General features: G+C 42.2%; 1 protein-coding gene across 3 annotated transcripts in view; it reads right to left on the bottom strand.

Annotated features, from left to right (window-relative positions):
• The window catches only part of SMOC1 (SPARC related modular calcium binding 1), a 190,359-nt gene that overhangs the window by 32,982 nt on the left and 134,807 nt on the right, over positions 1-22,570 (bottom strand). For all 3 annotated transcript variants that reach the window (XM_040412227.1, XM_040412228.1, XM_040412229.1), the window contains exon 7: positions 17,955-18,035. In XM_040412227.1, the coding sequence (XP_040268161.1) occupies positions 17,955-18,035 (81 nt within the window). The remainder of the gene's footprint in view (positions 1-17,954; positions 18,036-22,570) is intronic.

Below are 22,570 nucleotides of genomic sequence, written 5' to 3'. Positions count from 1 at the left end.
ATGGTTGTTGTTCAATAATAAAATTAATCCTCAAAAATACAACTTGCCTAATAATTCTGCACTCCCTGTATTTATATATCTACTCTCTCCTCTATTAGTTACGTGCAATTGGCGCCTCACTATACCGTTATTTGTCTCTTTTGCATGTGGTACACTAATTAGTGTCCCTGTGTTCTGCTTTTTCGAAGTGGGTAGCTGCCTTGTACTGTAATGAGTAAACCACGACCTGGTGTCTCCGCGTTCATTTTTAGTTCTCCTTTGGCGCTCTACCTATCCCTTCCCTTCATTTCCTTCCCCATTTTCCTTTCCCATTCATCCACTCCAATTTTTTTCTTTTATCTTTTACTTATACTCAGCGGTATATGGCAGTGATTGGCTGCAGTGGTCACATATACTTCAACAGTGACCAGTTGATGGGAAGATGGATGAAGCTAAATACAGGACTATCCTGGAGGAAAACCTGGTTGAGGCTGCAAAAGACTTGAGACTGGAACGGAGGTTCACCTTCCAGCAGGACAATGACCCTAAACATACAGCCAGAGCCACAATGGGATGGTTTAGGTCAAAGCATATTCACATGCTAGAATGGCCCAGTGAAAGTCTGGACCTTAATCCTATTGAGAATCTGTAGCAAGATTTGAAAATTGCTGTTCCATCCAATCTGACTCAGCCTCTAGATCTGCAAAGCTTGCAGGAACATACCCCCAAAAACTTGCAGCTGTAATTGCAGCGAAAGGTGGTCCTACAAAGTATTAACTAAGGGGGGCTGAATACAAATGCACGCCACACTTTCCATTTTTATTTATTAAAAATTTTGAAAACCATGTATCATTTTTTTTCCACTTCACACATACTTGATACTTTGTTTTGGTCTATCACATAGAATCCCAATAAAATACATTAAGTTTGTGGGTGTAACATGATAAAATGTGGAAAAATTCAGGGGGTATGAATACATTTTCAAGGCACTGTAATTTCTTTAAGTTCTTTTAAATGCCCTAGGCAGTTAGCAGATAAAGCTGGCCATGCTAACATTACCGCACGTGTTGCGAAAAACCTCTTCTAAGAAAACATATGTAATGCATTAGGTCATTGCTTGCTGCGTGAAGAGTTTATATGAGTGCTCAATCTTTACCTGGCAGACGGCCGCAAGACAGTCATGAGACAGATTGACAGCTTGAAGGTTGTAAATAAATAGACTTATTTCTCTCCTTTGCCATAAGGCGGGCGTTTACAAGTGACCCCTTACAGATGTGACCTATGCCACTGCTAAGGTATCACAGCACACACCGCCATATATTATTACAGCATTGCACAAACTTTCCATAGCATTCATAAATAGTCATTGAAAGCGTCATTAAAATGTGGCGTTTCAGCTTTTGGAAGCAGAGGACATAACCCTTGGAGCACCAGAGGAAAACGTCTGAAGCTCAATATTTAAAAGGTTTATGTTATAAGCTTGAGTTGTCTATAAACACAAGTGTATGAGTTATAGGCCAAGATCGAGCTTTAAACAAAATGGGTTCAGGATTTAGGATTTAAAAAAAAAATCTTTTACTACAGATGTGTCTATCCGTATATATATAACCCAGGGTAGGCTTAAAAGCTCTGAGATATTATGCACAAATGCACTTTGTAGTCACTGTATTACAGATGGCAGACTCTCTGCAGATGTGTACCAGTATGGCTGTGCTTTATAATGGTATAATTCCTGCCTGACTGCATGGCAGAGTAATTACTATTACTGGCTCCGTTATATTAGGCCGCTAGCAGTAAGGAGCAGTGTAATATGAAAGCAAATATAAAATCAATATTGGATTTACAAATGAATATCCTTAATAGGAGCAATCTATTTTCCCGATTTAGCACAAACAGTGTAATTTGTACATATTATTACAGAAGGGGGTGTGCAGCGATTTATATTGATGACCTATCCTCAGAAGGTCATCAATATCTGGTCTGCAAGGTCCAACACCTGGGACCCCCGCTGATTAGCTGTTTGAAGAGGAGGTGGCGCTCTATGCGAGTGCCACTTTCCATTCATTACACTGCACTCCGTCTCGGAAGTGAAGTTTAATGATGAGACAAATGGAGCGAGTACTTGTAATTACACTAGGCCGCTACTCCACAGGAGACGACATGTAGTGTAATGACCTCTTCGTCAAATAGCTGATCGGGTCCTGGGTGTCGGACTCGGAGGAGAGGCAATACAGCTTGCTGGCATGGGCCTGCTCTGCCCATCTCAGCAGACAAAAAGTATTGTCCCAATGCATCTTAAATAATAAATGTTAATGAGCATCTGTCAGCATGATCAACCCTAGTAAACCAGGCATACTGCCTGGTAGGGTTGGTCTTGCTGAGTGCACCAACCCCTGTCTTGTAGCAATCCAATCTGTCATTTCAGAAAAAAACTAATGTTATTTTTATGCTAATGAAGTGCTCTGAGCACCGAGGGTTGGACCTAGCATCGCTTCAACTCCCTCCCTCCCATTGATTGACAGGACAAGGCATAATTACTGGTCCAATGCGTGACTCTGAAATGTCACGCATGCGCCAGCAAGAGTTTAATTGATGCAGTTCAGATGTCAGGGGCAAGGACAGCCAAAAGAGATCTACTGCGCATGCGCTGATTGAACTCTCTCCAGCGTATGCTTGAGACTTCAGTGACAGAGTGTGGGAGAGAAGGAGTCACTAAGGATGAAAGGCAGAGGTGAGGTGGTGATCAGAGGGGTTAGGCCCACACCTTGGTGCTCCAAGCACCTCATTAGCATAAAATTAAAGTCGTATTTTCTCTAAAATGACAGATCGGATTGCTACAAGACAGGGGTCGTTTGCACTCAGCAAGACCAATCCTATTAGGCAGTATGCCAAGTATCTTTTCTTGAAAGTTGCATGGAACTGCTACTCACTTGCGGCATGGCATGTCCATATATTTGTTTGGCTGTCTAATGGGTGTTACAACTCTTAACCCCTTAAGGACCCTTGCCGTACATGTACATCATAGCTGAATGTGACTTAAGGACCAGCGATGTACATGTACGGTGGGCTGATCGGGCGGGGGCAAAAGCTGCGCCCGCCCGATCAGCGGCACGGACCCAGCAGCCACTGACAACCTGGTCCCTGCTGCATACGCCGGCATCGGTGAAGACACCAATGCCGGCGTATTAACCCCTTATATGTCGCAGTCAAAGCTGACCGCGGCATGCAGAGGATTTGCGGAGTGTACAGGTGCCCTCCGCATCTCTATCGGGTCCCCACGTTGCAGTGGCGGGGACCCGATGGCAGAGAAGGCAAGCCTGATGCTTTCCATAGCCATCGGGGCTTGCCTCCTACAGAAGCCTGTGAGATCCAGCCCTTAGTCTGGGTCTCACAGGCAGGCTGTCAGCATAAAAGCTGACATGCAATGTATTACAATACAGGTTGTATTATAATGCATTGCAGAGGGGATCAGACCCCAGAAGTCGAAGTCCCATAGTGGGACAAAAATAAAAAGTAAAAAAAAAAAAGTAAAAGAAAGTGTTTTTTATAATAATTTTTTTTTTAGTTTCAAGTAAAAAAAATATATAAAACACATAAAATTGTGAAAAATAAAGAACAGACACATTGGGTATTGCCGCATCCGTAACGACCGGCTCTATAAAAATATCCACCTCCTCACCTGAACTCCATAGAAAAAATAAAAACTGCAAAAACAACCATTTTTTTTGTCACCTTACATCACAAAAAATGCAACACCAAGCGATCAAAAAGGCATATGCCCCCAAAATAGTACCAATCAAACAGTCACCTCATTATGCAAAAAATTAGCCTCTACCTAAGACAATCGTCCAAAAAATAAAGCTATGGCACTCAGAATATGGAGACACTAAAACATTTATTGTGTAAAACTTAAATAAATAAAAAAAGTTGACATATTGGGTATTGCCACATCCGTAACAACCTGCTGTATAGAAATATCACATGACCCAACCCCTCAGGTGAACACCGTAAAAAAAAAAAAAATATAAAACTGTGTCAAAAAAGCCATTTTTTGTCACCTTATATCACAAAAAGTGTATTACCAAGTGATCAAAAAGTCATATGCACCCTTAAATAGTACTAATCAAGCCATCATCTCATACCGAAAAAAATGAGCCCCTTCATAAGACAGTCGCCCAAAAAATAAAAAAACTATGGCTTTCAGAATATGGAGACACAAAAAAAATATTTTTTTTCAAAAATGCTTTATTATGTAAAACTGAAACAAACAACCAAAAAAAGTAGTCCTATTTTGGTATTGTCCGTAACAATCTGCTCTATAAAAATAGCACATGATCTAACCTGTCAGATGAACATAGCAAAAAATAAAAACGGTGCCAAAACAGCAATTTTTTGTTACCTTACCTCACAAAGTGTAATATAGAGCAACCAAAAATAATATGTACCCTAAAATACTGTACAGTCCTGATCAAAAGTATAAGACCGCTTGAAAAATGGCAAAAAATCTTATTTTACATTGTTGGATTTTAACAAGGTTCCAAGTAGAGCTTCAACATGCAACAAGAAGAAATGAGAGTAAGACAAAACATTTTTTGAGCATTCAATTAATTGAAAATAACGATTTAAACTGAAACAGGCTGTTTTTCAGCTGATCCAAATTTTAGGACCACATGCCTTTAAAAGGCCAAATATGTGCAAAGATGTGGATTCATTGTCATTTTCTGTCAGGTAGTCACACGTTGTGATGGCAAAGGCAAAAAAACTCTCCCTTTTTGAACGTGGTCGGGTTGTTGAACTGCATAAGCAGGGTCTCTCACAGCGCGCCATCGCTGCTGAGGTGGGACGCAGTAAGACAGTCATTTGGAATTTCTTAAATGATCCTGAGGGTTATGGAACAAAAAAGTAAAGTGGAAGACCCCAAAAAATTTCAGCAGCACTGAGCCGAAGGATCCAATTGGCTGTACGTCAAGACACTGGACGATCCTCGACCCAAATTAAGGCCCTTACTGGTGCTGACTGCAGCCCCATAACCATCAGACGGCATCTGAGACTGAAGGGCTTCAAAAACAAAAAACGTCTTTAAAGACCTTGTCTCCTTGAACGCCACAGAACTGCTCGTTTGGACTTTGCAAAAGAGCACCAAACATGGGACATTCAAAGGTGGAAGAAAGTTTTATTCTCTGATGAGAATTTTTTTTACCTTGGTGGTCCTGATGGTTTCCAACGTTACTGGCATGACAAGCAGATCCCACCTGAGATGTTTTCTACGCGCCACAGTGGAGGGGGCGCCATAATGGTCTGGGGTGCTTTTTCCTTCAGTGGAACAATGGAGCTTCAGGAAGTGCAGGGGCGTCAAACGGCCGCTGGCTATGTCCAGATGTTGCAGAGAGCATTCCTCATGACTGAGGGCCCTCGTCTGTGTGGTAACGACTGGGTTTTTCATCAGGACAACGCTACAGTACACAATGCCCGCAGGACAAGGGACTTCTTCCAGGAGAATAACATCACTCTTTTGGCCCATCCTGCGTGTTCCCCTGATCTAAATCCAATTGAGAACCTTTGGGGATGGATGGCAAGGGAAGTTTACAAAAATGGACAACAGTTCCAGACAGTAGATGGCCTTCGTGCGGCCGTCTTCACCACTTGGAGAAATTTTTCCACTCACCTCATGGAAACGCTTGCATCAAGCATGCCGAAACTAATTTTTGAAGTGATAAACAATAACGGCGGAGCTACTCATTACTGAGTTCATGTTTGGAAGTTGGATTTCTGTTTTGGGGGGGTTTCGTTTTTTTTCGGAGGTGTGGTCCTAAACTTTTGATCAGCTGAAAAACAGCCTGTTTCAGTTTATTCGTTGTTTTCATTAAATTGAATGCTCAAAAAATGTCTTGTCTCACTCCCATTTCTTCTTGTAGCATGTTGAAGCTCTACTTGGAACTTTGTCAAGATCCAAAGTTCATATAGATGGGTCCACGCTAGGTTTCCTTTCCTTCTGCGCCCTGCCATGTGCCCGTACAGCAGTTTACGACCACATATGGTGTGTTTCTGTAAACTACAGAATCAGGGTAATAAATATTGAGTTTTGTTTGGCTGTTAACCCTTGCTTTGTTACTGGAAAAAATGGATTCAAATGGAAAATCTGCCAAAAAAGTGAAATTCTGAAATTTCATCTCTATTTTCCTTTAATTTTTTTGAAACACCTAAAGGGTTAACAAAGTTTGTAAAATCAGTTTTGAATACCTTGAGGGGTGTAGTTTCTAAAATGGGGCCATTTAGGCCCCACAAAGTGACTTCAGACCTGAACTGGTCTTTAAATATTGGGTTTTGGAAATTTTCTTAATTTTAAGATTTGCTTCTAAACCTCTAAGCCTTCTAACGTCCAAAAAAAAGAAAATGTAATTTACAAAATGATCCAAACATGAAGTAGACATATGGGAAATGTAAAGTAATAAAACAAATTGTGTATACCACTCTTAGTGTTAGTTATACGTGGTATAAAGTTACACCCAAATCATGCAGAAAAAATATTTGTAAACTGGGATTATTTAAAACGTAACCTTTACTAGGTCATTTAAAAAATTAAGTCACACTAGGTGAGAGACGACAAAGACAACAATAAATTCCTCCGCTGCATCAATTCATATTCATATTCCGTTAAGAACTAATAAAAAGAAAAGATGGGTGGATCTCACCTCGTCTGGGCGGGGTCCAACTGGGAAGGATGGTCCTGGCGATGGTTTAGCCGCGGACCAATGTGACCAGGTGCTGTTGTGGTATTGGCACAGTATATATCCTGGAAGGCCCTATTGTGGCTTTCCTGCCTGCCTAGGGGGATAGGGACTCAAGCCTGCCTACCACAATGGAGCACCCGCCCCGACAGGGGCGACCCCACACCGAGCCTTTCCCTCAGTATGGGTCTGTATACCTAATAAGCCCTAATTATAACGCCCTACATGCCATGTTTCTGTCACTTCTGGACATCATCAGGGGACTCGGTATGTATATTCAAGGGCAACTACAAATAAAAGTTATAAACAGACACTCAATACAGGTCACCAATTAATGAGCACCGCATACAAAGTGGCTAGTTAACAGCCACAATTTACTTACTCAGAATCAAGGTGAGTTTGGCCTCGTATTCTTTGGACAAGGAAAAGGATAGCTCTTGTCCTCACTGATGCAGGGGAAGTGTCCCTTGTCAGTCCATGTCTCACCCAACATAACAGTAGTTTGGGTGAGCATTGAATGGTCATTAGCCGCCTCCTCTTATACCTCTACCTCCGCTGCGTGTACGCCCCCCGTGATCAGTTGACTCACCTGTCCAGGTATCGTGGAACGCATGTATTTTAACGTGGAACGCACGCCGCTCGCGTGCGTTCCACCGGACCGGAAGTCAGCGTCACATGATGCGGCTAAACCGGAAGTGAGGTCGGAGCCCAAGTCAGAGCGTTGCTGTTGCGTAGCAACTGCTAGGCTCATGACACTTGGCCTCCGTAGCAGGCACTTGATACCTTGCCTGTCATTTTCATCAATGCACAATCGCATTACAGATATTATTTGGCATTACCACCGTGTATAAGCTCCTCCCCTTTCAAACACTGACCGATTCTTAGGCCAGAAAACCTGAGCATGATCATATTATAATGCTATTTTTTAGGTGATTCCACCATCGCGTCCTTTGCGCTCATGGTTTAAAAGGTAACAGCATTATAACTGGAGATCATAATTCAGTCAAAGAAAGCCCACTCCTTATCAATTGCACTATATGTAAACACAGTGGAATGTATCCACCATCATAACCCATATGCTCAGATGGGACAGCGTCTAGTCTGAGGATCATCCTGAACACTTATAGGGGAGGGGCGGAGGGATAGAAGAGGGGAATGGAAGCCGCGGTTGGCGGATTCCCTCTCTGTTATTTACATTCTTGTCCATCATCCCATCCCATGCGTCCATAAATTGGGCACATACCATGAGAGGAGGGGCACGGCAAATATCCCTCCATAATTGTTGAGCTTTAAATGTGCGTCACAAAAAACAGCAAAAGTTTTGCTGTTCGTTTAACCCAAATGGATGGACTGTTTTGAGATAGAAGATCCATTTAGCCTCGCATTGCAGGATCCTTCTATCAAAATCACCTCCTCTGGTGCCAGGTTTAATTTTTTCAATTCCAGAGAAGGATAGACAGTCCGGTCTCCCTCCATGTTTGGTGTTAACGTGACGTGCCACCGATGTGTCTTTTTCGTTTCTTATATCGCTCAAATGTTCTCCTATTCTCCTCCTGAACTCCCTACCAGTCTTCCCACCATACTCTTCGCCACATTCGCATGTAATTTTGTACACCAGACCTGTGCTTCTGCAGTTAATAAAGTCCGTAATTGTATAGACTTTATTTGTGTTGTTACTCCTGAATGACTTCGCTTTGACCATAAAGGGGCACGCCACGCATCTACCACATTTGTGGTTTCCACTGATGCCTCTTTCCAGCCAAGTCTTAGGCTTGGGCCCTGATGTATAATGGCTGTGTACCAGCATATCGCGGATGCTTCTGCCCCGTCTGTAAGTGATGCTGGGGTACCCCTTTATGGCCCCGCGAACATCAGGATCCATTAAGAGCACATGCCAATGTTTTGAGATGATATCTCTGATACCTGAGGAACAACCATTAAAGGTACTAATAAGACGGATCTCTCTGTCATCACTGGGGCTATTGTTTGCAGGGGCATCTGTTCTTGGCGTCAGGAGAGACACTCTGTCCTTGTTCAGGGCGGTCTGGTAAGCTGGTGTAAGCACACCCACTGGATAGCCGCGGTCCAAAAAGCGGGTTTTTAAATCGCCCGCCTGTCTCACGAAATCCGAGCGCTTAGAGCAATTTCGTCTAAGACGCAGGTACTGACCTCTTGGTATTCCCTTCCTGAGGGGGTATGGATGGCTACTTTCCCACCTCAGGAGGGAATTGGTCGAAGTAGGCTTACGGTATATTGATGTTTCCAGGCATCCCTGATGGTTTAGATTTATTGTGATGTCAAGGAAAGGAAGTTTAGATGGGTCACATTCAGATGTAAAATGGAGGCCAATCTCGTTCTGATTTAGTTGTCGAACCCATGCCGAGAAGGTCTCCATGCTTCCCTTCCAGATGACAAAAACATCATCAATAAAGCGAGCCCATTTTTGGACGTGCTGCAGCTCGATCGCGCATTCATCCCTGAATACAATAGTATTCTCCCACCAGCCCAGGAACAAATTAGCATACGATGGGGCACATGGGCTCCCCATCGCGGTGCCCCTGAGCTGGTGGAAGAAACGTCCATTGAAGAGAAAGTAATTTCTCCCCAATGAGAATTCAAGTAGTTCTAATACAAAGGCGCTATGTGCCTGAAAGTGTCTCCCCCTAGATGATAAAAAATATGATACAGCATGAAGGCCCCACTTGTGTGGGATGGATGAGTATAATGCTTCGACATCCACACTACCCAAAATGCAGCCCTCATCCAGCTGTATGCCCTCCAACTGTCGTAGGAGGTCCCCAGTGTCTTTTACATGGGATGACAGTGAGAGAACGAATGGTGTCAGAATCTTATCTATATATATGCCTAGGTTTTGGCTCAGGCTATCAATGCCTGATACGATCGGGCGCCCTTTTAAAGGCTTATAGCCTTTATGCACTTTGGGAAGACTGTAAAAAGTGGCAATTTGGGGGTGTGCTGGATACATAAATTCATATTCTTCTTGACTGATAAGTTTGGCATATTTTGCCCTGTCTAGTATATTTTTTAACTCTTTTTTATACACAGGAGTTGGATCACCTGGTAGAATTTCATAACAGTCCCGTGGGGCTAGTAGAGTCTCACAGATTTCCTCATAAACCTTTGTACTCAGGATGACTGTGTTCCCACCTTTATCCGATGGCTTGATGACAATGCCCTTATTTTTAGACAAGTCATCACATCAAGAGCACACAGTTCATCCTGAGTACAATTCTGAGGTGCTGAATACATATGTGTGGTCTCAAGATCTTTAGTAACAAGTTTAAGGAAAACGTCCACGCAGTTCGTCTCGCCTATAGGCGGAGTCCTTCTACTCTTATTTTTAAAAGGTGTGAAAGGGCCCTCACCCAAAGCTGGTTCATCAGCTGCCGACAGACTTTCCAACAATTTGACATCGGATATCATGTCTCGGGGAACACCCATTTCTATGCACTGTTTCTTTTCGATGTTACAGTAAAGCTTATACCAGCGCAGTTTGCGCGCGAATAGATGCAAATCTATGATAGTTTTAAATGGGTTATATTTGGGTGTTGGGACAAAGGAGAGACCCTTCTCCAGAACCTTGGTCTCAGTATTTGTTAAGGTGTAATCGGATAAATTAATTATTTTTGGGCCGGCACTGTTGTTACTGCCTGGGGTTGTTGTTGTTGTGGTGCCCGATTGCGTAGGGGGTATGTTGAGCTCTGGTCTAAAAAACCTTGTCCTACCTTATTGTAGTAACCCCCCCGGTTATTTTTCCTACCACGCCCACGACCTTTAGTTAAATTTTTCCGATTGCCTGTATAATGGTCTTTTTCTGATCCTGACAGATCCGTCTCAGTTGATGAGATATCGGTGTCTCTTTCAGTTACTCTCCTCCTTTCAACTGTTTGAACGTATACTTTATTTTCTTTAAAATCAGCTAGATCTCGAGTAAACTGTTTATGTTTACGTTCCTTAAGATGGTACTGGAACTTGTCTAGAGAGGTCTGGAGTTGTTTCTCCTTTGTCCCAAAATCCGTTTCCTGTGCAAAGGTTTGTGTAATGACTATCTGTTCTCGTAATTTACTCTCAAGTCCTGTCAGAGTCTGTCGCTCCTGATCAATAAGGAGTCTCATGAACCTTAATGAGCTACTAGTAGCCTCAGATTCCCATTTGCTCATTAGTGAAGCATTTCTGCATCGAGTCGCGGGTGTCAGATTAATGCGCAAACCACGTGGAACAATATTATTTTCTAGATAGTGTTCAAGGCTTTGTACCTCCCACCACGAGACTATCTGTTCCTTATATACTTTTTCAAGTTCTTTAAATGCGGCACCATATGATGGAATATATTTCCTCTGGCAGAATACTCTATCAGAGAAAACTTCCTTGGCCTCAGTCAGCCAGCTATCAGAGTCAAAGCCTGTACTCAGAAATCCTGCCATATCTGATATATGTACCAATTAGAATAAAACAAATTGTGTATACCACTCTTAGTGTTAGTTATACGTGGTATAAAGTTACACCCAAATCATGCAGAAAAAATATTTGTAAACTGGGATTATTTAAAACGTAACCTTTACTAGGTCATTTAAAAAATTAAGTCACACTAGGTGAGAGACGACAAAGACAACAATAAATTCCTCCGCTGCATCAATTCATATTCATATTCCGTTAAGAACTAATAAAAAGAAAAGATGGGTGGATCTCACCTCGTCTGGGCGGGGTCCAACTGGGAAGGATGGTCCTGGCGATGGTTTAGCCGCGGACCAATGTGACCAGGTGCTGTTGTGGTATTGGCACAGTATATATCCTGGAAGGCCCTATTGTGGCTTTCCTGCCTGCCTAGGGGGATAGGGACTCAAGCCTGCCTACCACAATGGAGCACCCGCCCCGACAGGGGCGACCCCACACCGAGCCTTTCCCTCAGTATGGGTCTGTATACCTAATAAGCCCTAATTATAACGCCCTACATGCCATGTTTCTGTCACTTCTGGACATCATCAGGGGACTCCGTATGTATATTCAAGGGCAACTACAAATAAAAGTTATAAACAGACACTCAATACAGGTCACCAATTTAAGAGCACCGCATACAAAGTGGCTAGTTAACAGCCACAATTTACTTACTCAGAATCAAGGTGAGTTTGGCCTCGTATTCTTTGGAGAAGGAAAAGGATAGCTCTTGTCCTCACTGATGCAGGGGAAGTGTCCCTTGTCAGTCCATGTCTCACCCAACATAACAGTAGTTTGGGTGAGCATTGAATGGTCATTAGCCGCCTCCTCTTATACCTCTACCTCCGCTGCGTGTACGCCCCCCGTGATCAGTTGACTCACCTGTCCAGGTATCGTGGAACGCATGTATTTCAACGTGGAACGCACGCCGCTCGCGTGCGTTCCACCGGACCGGAAGTCAGCGTCACATGATGCGGCTAAACCGGAAGTGAGGTCGGAGCCCAAGTCAGAGCGTTGCTGTTGCGTAGCAACTGCTAGGCTCATGACACTTGGCCTCCGTAGCAGGCACTTGATACCTTGCCTGTCATTTTTATCAATGCACAATCGCATTACAGATATTATTTGGCATTACCACCGTGTATAAGCTCCTCCCCTTTCAAACACTGACCGATTCTTAGGCCAGAAAACCTGAGCATGATCATATTATAATGCTATTATAATGCTATTTCAAACTCACCTTGATTCTGAGTAAGTAAATTGTGGCTGTTAACTAGCCACTTTGTATGCGGTGCTCATTAATTGGTGACCTGTATTGAGTGTCTGTTTATAACTTTTATTTGTAGTTGCCCTTGAATATACATACGGAGTCCCCTGATGATGTCCAGAAGTGACAGAAACATGGCATGTAGGGCGTTATAATTAGGGCTTATTAGGTATACAGACCCATACTGAGGGAAAGGCTCGGTGTGGGGTCGCCCCTGTCGGGGCGGGTGCTCCATTGTGGTAGGCAGGCTTGAGTCCCTATCCCCCTAGGCAGGCAGGAAAGCCACAATAGGGCCTTCCAGGATATATACTGTGCCAATACCACAACAGCACCTGGTCACATTGGTCCACGGCTAAACCATCGCCAGGACCATCCTTCCCAGTTGGACCCCGCCCAGACGAGGTGAGATCCACCCATCTTTTCTTTTTATTAGTTCTTAACGGAATATGAATATGAATTGATGCAGCGGAGGAATTTATTGTTGTCTTTGTCGTCTCTCACCTAGTGTGACTTAATTTTTTAAATGACCTAGTAAAGGTTACGTTTTAAATAATCCCAGTTTACAAATATTTTTTCTAAATGTAAAGTAATGTCTATTTTAGGCGGTATCACTATCTGTTTTAAAAGCAGAGAAATTAAAATTTTGAAAAAATATTATGACTCAAATTTACCACTGTCATGAAGTACAATATGTGATGAGAAAACAGTCCCAGAATGGCTCAGATAATTTATCACCACATAAAGTGACACATGTCAGATTTGCAAAAAATGGCCTGGTCCTTAAGGTGAAAAATGGCAGGTTCCTGAAGGGGTTAAAGTGCGTGTGCATCTTGTGGACTGCGAAATACATATGGCCGTGTGAATGCACCCCTATAATCACGCATCAGCAAGGTACAGACAAATTGCGTACATTTTGTGGTTGCAGGACTTGCATGCTACTGGCTGTCGTGAGACCAAAGTTGCAGAGTAGTCAGAGTCCTTGGGGCACATTTTTTAACACGACATGAAACGCTAAAATATTGGCTTAAAAGTGGATTAACTGATGTGCATCTAATTTATCAAGCAATTAAAATAAAAAATAAAAAATTACAAAAACAAGTAAAGTAGGCTTTTACCACCTTTTCTTTTGGATAGTTGAAAAATGCTATTCAGAGGATAACCCCTTTAACTGTGCTCAGTTGTGTGGCTCCAACAAACATCGAAAGCACCATTCACATCAGTGTGCACAAACACATGACTATGGCTGCCACAATGTAAGCCAGCTCAGATGGGAATATTGATGTGAATGGGGATTTAGGATCATAAGACTCACTGGGCCAGATTTATCATTACTCTGACAGCTCACTCCACTTTCACATATGGCTAAAGTCAGTTTTAGCCAAGTCAGATTTATGATCGGCCCTTTAAGACTGTAATAAATGTGGTTTGACGGTAGCAGTTTATCCGTCAGTAAGCAGCTTTACAAAAGTCGCAAGTTTTTATGAAAAAGTCACACGTTTTTATGAAAAAGTCGCATGTTCTATTAAAAAGTCTCATAAGATAAGCATGGTCCTCACTGGAGTGAAATTGCGACTTTTTTGAGACTTTTTTGAGACTTTTTAAATAGTCCCAATAGTAAATCTGTCTATAGATTCATTTACATAAGAAAACAAACCCACTTTCAGAAAACTGGCGAGCATAGTGCAGAGCAGAAAAAAGTCGCAAATTTGTGTGCAGTTTTAGCGTTTGGGACTTTTTTGGGGACTTTTTCACTCCATTATTCTGACCTGAGCTAATCATAAATCTGGCCCACTGTCTATATAGAAACCTTTTGTTACCTGGATGCTGTAAAATCTAGCAAGCAGAGTATTTATTTGTGTAGATCTGGGATAGTGGACGGCACTCAATGGAGATTACCGATACCTGCCCCCGTTATAAAATTTGTGTGATGGGCGCCATGCAGTAACTAATAAACATTTTTGCTTACTAGCGCTCATTGGTTATTACTACCTCTTGTCCCTCAGTGATATGTTATATCTGTGTGACAGGAGCCATGCAGTAACCAGTAAGCACTATCCTTTACTGGCACTCATTGGTTAACCCTTTAATAACCAGGCCTGAAAATGCCTTAAAGGGGTTGTCTCACTTTAGCAAGTGGCATTTATTATGTAGAGAAAGTTAATACAAGGCGGCACTTACTAATGTATTGTTATTATTCATATTGCCTCCTTTGCTGTCTGGATTCACTTTTCCATCACATTATACGCTGCTCGTTTTCATAGTTACGACCACCCTGCAATCCAGCAGCGGTGGTCGTACTTGCACACTATAGGAAAAAGTGCTGACTTCTCTAGTGGCCAGGACCATGGGAGCACATGGTTCTGGCCACTACTGCTTTTTTCTTACAGTGTGCAAGCACAGCCACCAACGCTGGATTGCAGGGTGGTCGTAACTATGAAAACGAGCAGCGTATAATGTGATGGAAAAATGAATCCAGCCAGCAAAGGAAGTAATATGGACGATCACAATACATTAGTAAGTGCCTTGTATTAACTTTCTCTACATGATAAATGCTATTTGCTGAAGTGAGACAACCCCTTTATTGACCAGACACTTTTTCGTGATTTAGCGCACAGCTGTAACTTTTTTATTTCTTATGTGACACACTGGACTTTAAATTAGTTTTTTTTTTAGCATTTTTCATTTTGTATTTTTCTTTAGGCAAAACTGAATAAAAAATTTTAGTTTTTTTTTTTTTTCAAACTGACACTAAAATAAATTATTAAAATTGGCTCCCTATATTGTGTCAGTCGTTTTAATATAGAATATGTATAGTTTCACGTGAATGGGGCGATAACGGCCATAGTTTTGGTTGGCTGGGGTGTTTTTTTATTTTTCTCTGATTCTTATTATATTTTTTTACTTATTTTTTTATTTTTTTAATATAAGAAGTCATCAAAGCTTCTGGTGGACACTGACACTGTTGCTCTGTTTCCACTGTAACTTGGGCATCCAACGGTGCCCCACTGTGGGGGCATTTTACACAGGCTCTGCTATGCCTAAATCACCCGGTAATCACATGATTGCTGGGTCCCAATAGAGGAAGCGTTATAGCCGCTTCCTCTATTAATTCCATAGCTATCATTGAGCACTATGCGTCGAGGAAAGGAGAAGACAGAAGCGGTAGTAAATTGCTTCTATCTTCTCCTCGGGGCACTGACAGCTGGGGACCTGACCTTCTCCTTCTTTGTTTCTGTCCAGCAGGATAGGGGTTGCAAAATGTAGCTGTGTGCACCCCTGGTATAGAGGATGGGTATCTCATCCCACCGGTCCATGCAACAGCAAAACTGTCATAAATAAAGAGTTAGAATGAAAGAGAATAGTCCATTATCCAATACAAATATGTCTGCTCATGGTCATGTTCCCCTGAATGTATGGGTATTATGCTAAAAAGCTCAGAAATAACTCAAAATACAAGGACTGTATGTTCAGTTTCTACTGCATTTCCCTGAATTAATCCCCCTAGTATCTCTGATGGGTTCAGTGACATTACTTAAGTCATTTATTTTCTTTCTCTCCTTCTTTCACTCTCCTAGAAGAGGAGAGCGGAGGAAACCTAAATTCTTTCACAGTCATCTATCAAACCCTGCCAAGAGACCCTCATTTATTTTTATAACCACATACAGTTTTAGCGCCAATGGCTAGATGTAGAATTTTTTTCTTTTTTGGAGAATACTACCCCTACCATCTTGTATACTTTACACCTTTTCATAAAGTAGATTAGCTGCTTTCTAGGGGAGTATTATTTATGACCTAGAAGTTGTCAGTCTCTTAAAGCTGAAGTTAAGCCTGCTGCTCTCCATTCCTGTAGCTAAGACCTGTAAAATCAAACTTCTTAATGCGCTCAATATTAGGGGGCTAGCTTAATCTACCCATAACACTATTAATTCATTTTATGGCAGTGTATGACCAGCTAATGAATGTAAGCTGGTCATACACACTGGCATAGCTTATAGGGGGTGCAGATCTAACGGGGCAAACAGGCCCATTCTACTGCAGTAAATAAGAAGACAGCAGAACTAAACAGTCCAGTCACATTATTCTGACCCCCAGTTAATATCCAGAGTAACCTCCATGTGCAGCACGGACAGCAGCTAGACGAGCAGGGAGTGACTTAATAAGGTCCTGGTAGGTTGTCACAGGTATCTGGAGCCAGGCTGACTGCAGTGCATCCCAAGCTGCTGGACGGTGAGTGGGGGAGGATCCATAGAGATGATCCCACAAATGTTCAATTGGGTCCAAGTCTGGGGAATTAGGGGTCCAGGGTAGTACTTAAAAGTCTTGGTCATGCTCTTCCAACCAATGTCAGACATTTCTAGCTGTGTGAAACGTTGCATTTTAGTGCTGGTAGATCCCATCTGCCCCAGGGAAGACAATCAGCATGTATTGTTGTACGTGATCTGCTAGGATGGATTCATAACCAACTTGGTTGAGAGTGCCTTCCACATGTATGAGTGGACCCAGAGGATGCCAGGAAAACATTCCCCAGACCATAACGCTGCCATCAGCAGCTTGTGTTTTTCCAGCAATGGTTTCAGGGTGTTTGCTCTCTGATGTTTCTCACCTGACACGCCAACATCAATCTGTTTGATGAAGCAGAAAACGTGACTCATTGGAGAAGGCAACCCTTGGCCAATTAGCGGAGGTCCAGTTTTTGCGGTGAGCTGCTCCACTATAGCGTGTCGTTCTGCCCTCGCACATCTTCGTAGCTGACGTTCACCTCACACATCAATGGTAAGTGGTGCTTCACAGTTTCCACGTCGTTTATTCAAAATGCTGCTATTTGTCCACTCATGATACGCTTTCACCACAGCAGCACACAAACAGTTCACAAACCGTGCAGTTTCTGCCACCCTTGGCCCAAAAACGAATAATCATCCCCTTTTGTAACTCTGAGAAATTGCCTCTTTTATCCATGACAACAATGAGGGCTACGTGTGCAGACAGCCTATTGCACACCTTATATACCTCACCACACGGGACTTCTTTCATGAGCTAACGTGCTGCTGACATCGAAAAGTAGAAAGTGGTCATAATGTGACTCGACTGTGTATATGAGCTTCACGTGGAGGCACAAATGTGGACAACCCCTTTTAAATCTAGAGGTTATATAACCAGTGCATAACTTTTTGTCATATGATGATAAATATAGAACTGTAATAGTTAGACCCTGTAGACTGGACAATTTATATCAGACACACAATTGTTATCTAATGTTATGAACATCCTAGATATGTCTATCTCACATCTATCTATCTCATAGCTATCAATCTATCTATCCACCACCTACATAGCAGACACTGACGTCCCATTATCCATCTTTATTATCCATAATTGTTGATTAATATACTATTGTCTTTGGACTGCTCAGTGACAACCACTATTGGCACTGTAACCATTCATCACAGCAATAGGTTCACAATTGTTAGACTCCTGACTATAGAATAATAAATATTAATTTAAACAAAGGGTGATAAAATTCTTCATACCTGATTGCCTCATGCTAGAACCATTTATTTTTGCATCTTTGATAACAAGGTGCTTGATCCATAGTGTCGGTGCTGTGATGTCTACAAAATAATAAGCCCATGCAATAAATGAGTTGTTTCCTTATGCAACAATATAATAACCAGATACATTTAGAAACAGTCTTGGTAGTGCCGAACTATGGTGCCAGGGGCCTACCAGTAAAATTCATTAAGGGGCCCACTGTGCAGCTGTATGCAAGTATGCAAATATTACCTCTAAGGCTAATTTCACACTGGCGTTTTGGCTTTCCGTTTGTGAGTTCCGTTCAGGGCTCTCACAAGCGGTCCAAAATGGATCAGTTCTGTGCCATGTGTTACTTGTGCAGCGGGTGGGGAACTAGGGGCACACCGGGCGGTTTTCAGCTTTGTTTTTGCCAAGTCTGTGCTTAACTTTGGATGGTGCATGTCATCATAAATCCAAAATGCTCTTGCTTCATTTCTTAAAGGGGATTCAGGCAACAAGATCCACCACTGCAGTTAACCAAATTAACCGACCACATGATGTATCTGGACTTCCGTGTCGGAGGTCACACATATCAATTTTTTGGTGCAAGTTTTTTGTTTTAACTCCTTTACCCATGCAAGGGTATGTACAACACTGCATGCTTCACTGTCACGGTACAATGTAAAGCAGACGGACAAGCAATTAGGCCTGAGGCTGGGATAAGGGAGTTGGTCACCTCCTATTGCATCCCTAATCCTCGCCCTAACTCCTCACCGTATGAGCGGACCTGAATGGTAGGATGGCTCATACCCAGGAAACCTAGGACCCTGAGTCGCCCTGATAGTCCCTCAAATAGAGAAAGGGGATGAGATGACCTGTTTATCGCAGACACGGATGAACAGGAATCTCACTGGCCTAGCTGCCAGGGAAGAGACAGACAGTGCACAACTACTGGATCGGCAGGTAAGAGCCCCAAACAACACACACTTACCTGCCACTGCAACCACGATGACTGGACCCCATGCAGATGTACTGGAACCCGTTCACCTCACAGGACACAGCACAAACACGGAATCCAGCAAACCACAAACTGCCTGGACCCCCATGCGGATAGGATGCAGGGTAGCCCCAGCAGAGCTGCACACTAATTAGTGGTCCCCCCTCCGAGGAACCCCTGAGACCCCTTCACCGGAGGTACAGACAATCAAGGAGGTGTCTAGCAACCATGCCGGGCATTACACCAAACATACCAGAACTAGAACACCAAACTAGAAATAACAACAAATCCGCAAAACAAACCTACACTAAACATAACAACAGGTAAGGTAGGGAACAAGGAGGAGAACATTGGGAGAGATCCCTAAAGACCTTGGTGTTCCACAAGGAGGACCTCACGGACAGGTGAAACATCCAGAGAGGAGCAAAGCTCCTTCTCCTACAAAGGCATACAAACAACTGACCTCATTCTCACATCTCCAACATAAGAAGAGCCATGAGGCCATACCCATCTCCACCTTGCACACTTATTTAACCCTAAACAAACCAAAATGGGAAGGAACACCAGCCTTAAAGGGGAAGTATAAAATCATGCTAACAACGCGTTGCCACCAGCAACAAGCATGCACGGCAAAAGTGTCATGGTCCACTACCACCTGACCATGACAGCCATGACATCCACAGAAGGGTCTTGTTACTAGATCAATTGAGCAGATAGCCAGGGAAACCCATGGAACCAGTGCTGCGGTCCTCATTCAGTGGTACTATATCTTCTACTGGTTCAGTTACATCTATGCAGAGATGTGGAGCGCTATGTCCACCACAGACTGGCTCATGAAGTTCTAAATAAGGTTAATTAGTCAATTCTGTAACTTTTTCAGGTTCCAGATGCTAACGTTTGGTTTGGAGCCACCTCTATACACCATATGTGAACATTGTTTTAGTTCACTCAAATCCCTTTCTTAGAAGCAACAGACTTCTCTGTGAATATATTTATTCATTTTCATACTGGCCGATGCAAATAGTCTAGAAATACTCTGGAACTGTTCCAAAGATGTGACAGCAAATGCAGCTTTATGTAAAACTCATTCCAATCAAGATGAATGAGACCAAGCTGTGTGCGGCAATTGCAACAATTAACTGAATACAAGTATAAGATCCACATACTCTATAGTTGGTCTGCCCTTTGACCTTTTTTGGACCAATGGATATATTTGGCATGTGAAAATCTTTTTTTTTTTATGTTGATGAGGAAGAACTATGAAATAAAAATGTGATTTAAAGGGTAATTCAGATTACATGTTATAGCATATAACTAGGATATACCATAACATCATGATTAATGGGTATGTATTATACAGTATATTGCCTATCTTGTACATTTATATATTGCCCCCATATTCCACAGAGCTGTACAGAGATTGTCACTGCTCGCATTGGTCCTGCTCTCGAATGGGGCTCACAATCTAAATTCCAATTTCACCTATTAGTATATATTTTTTTTGTACTAGAGAAAAAAAGGGTGGCAGGGGAAGAATATAAAAGCTCAATGTAGACATTGCCCTTGGTCAGACGTTTCCCATCTGATTCCACTTGGGTTTACCTTAGGGTTTGCATTTCCATGAGCAGCAGCTACGACGACAGCAGAGGCCCAGGGCGGATGTATGAGATCAGCCATAAGGGTGATCGCATACGTTTAACCTTTCAAATGCCATGGTCAAATTTGACCACGGCATCTGAGCGGTGCAGACATGGGAACCGTGCGCTCCCGAGTCCGTAACAGCGTTACCAGTCTGAGATCGGGGTGAAGAAAATAAAAAAAGGTTTTTTTTTCAGTATTAAAATGCAAAAAAAACTATACAAGTGTGGTATCATTGTAATCGTACTGACCTGAAAAATGAAGGTAATAGGTAAATGTTACCATGTAGCGAGCACATGGAAAAATAAAAAAAAGCTATGGCTCTGGGAATGCAGGAAGTGAAAAATGAAAATGCAAAAATGGAAAATCGCAAGGTTAATGCTGTCTTCCTGTTCTGTCTAGCAGGTCTGAGATGACTGCAGGCATACTCAGTAGTGAACTTTCTACTGAACATGTGCAGCACAATGTCAGGCATTGCAACTAAGGGCCTTGGAGCAGCATGAAGATACCTCAAATATAGGACAGGGGGAGTGAGGACTGATTATCTACTAGAACCACTAGAACACCCTGCTTATCACTGATTATAGTATAAGGACAGGAGAGAACACAAGACAGGTGAGAACTGATTATCACCACTAGAACACCCTGCTTATCACTGATTATAGTATAAGGACAGGAGAGAACACAGGAGAGGGGACACATGATTATCTATCACCACTATAACACCCTGCTTATCACTGATTATAGTATAAGGGCAGGACAGAACACATTAGAGGGGATAACTGATTATCTATCACCACTAGAACACCCTGCTTATCACTGATTATAGTATAAGGGCAGGACAGAACACATTAGAGGGGATAACTGATTATCTATCACCACTAGAACACCCTGCTTATCACTGATTATAGTATGACAGGAGAGAACACAGGAGAGGTGAGAACTCATTATCATCACTAGAACACCCTGCTTATCTCCGATTATAGTACAAGAGAAAGGGGAGATGAGAACTGATTATCTATCACCACTGGAACTCCCTGCTTATCACTGATTTTGATAAATAAGGGATTTTGCTTAACAGAACATAAAAAAATATTTATAATTAACATTTCCAAAATTTTACTAAATTTATATGAAAGTTAATAAATGAATTACACAATATTAATAGCAGGCAATATTTTTTTAAGCTGGGGTCGGAGTGGGTACAACATTTGCAAGTTGCGGTTGACAAATCTGGTGTACATCTAATTAACATAGCTAGCCACATCCACTTTTGAAAAGTGGCAAGAGCGGCATAAAATCATAAAAAAGTCGCACATTTTTGCTATAAATTATATGCGATAACTTTTGAAACTTTTTTCCACCATAATTCTATCTCAAAGGGAATTCCCCTTATGAGGAACCGCTGAGGGTCCTAGCATGATTGTCCAAAGTGGATGTTTTCAAAGGGTGTTATTCCAATTTTAGTACTATATTGGGGAACTACTGTTTATTATTCATTACATTTGTTTGCTCAAAATAAGTTACTTTTAATTTCTACATGTATTTCAACCAATGCAATAAAAACATATTTCTTTAGCTAACTTAAAAATATCAAATGCTTAGTATTCCAACTAAACGGACTCAAACCCCAGCATTGGGTATGATGTATTATCTTGTACACATTTTAACGGCATTATAATACCACTTGAATCAGCCTGTATTGCATGCAATGACATATGGCCTGCATTGTATATCACCAAATATAACCTGACCAGGATGGAGGTTATTTCCTGAGTCCAAAAATGAACCTGCCCATGTGTTGAGAACAGGAAATTGCTGACCTGTAGGTCATTGTCACTTTTGGAAACCATCAAGTAGTGAAGAAAATGAAACAAGAAACAGGTGTTGATCACAGCTCCCAGGAAGGAGACAGTTGAATAGCTATAAGGCTTGCATGCAAAATACATGTGAAGTTTGGTGACATTATTTTGATTTGACACATGCCTGATAATGGCC

Source organism: Bufo bufo, chromosome 11 (assembly GCF_905171765.1).
Source record: "Bufo bufo chromosome 11, aBufBuf1.1, whole genome shotgun sequence".
Taxonomy (NCBI): Eukaryota; Metazoa; Chordata; class Amphibia; order Anura; family Bufonidae; genus Bufo; species Bufo bufo.
This window is presented reverse-complemented; position numbering and strand designations above follow the sequence as displayed.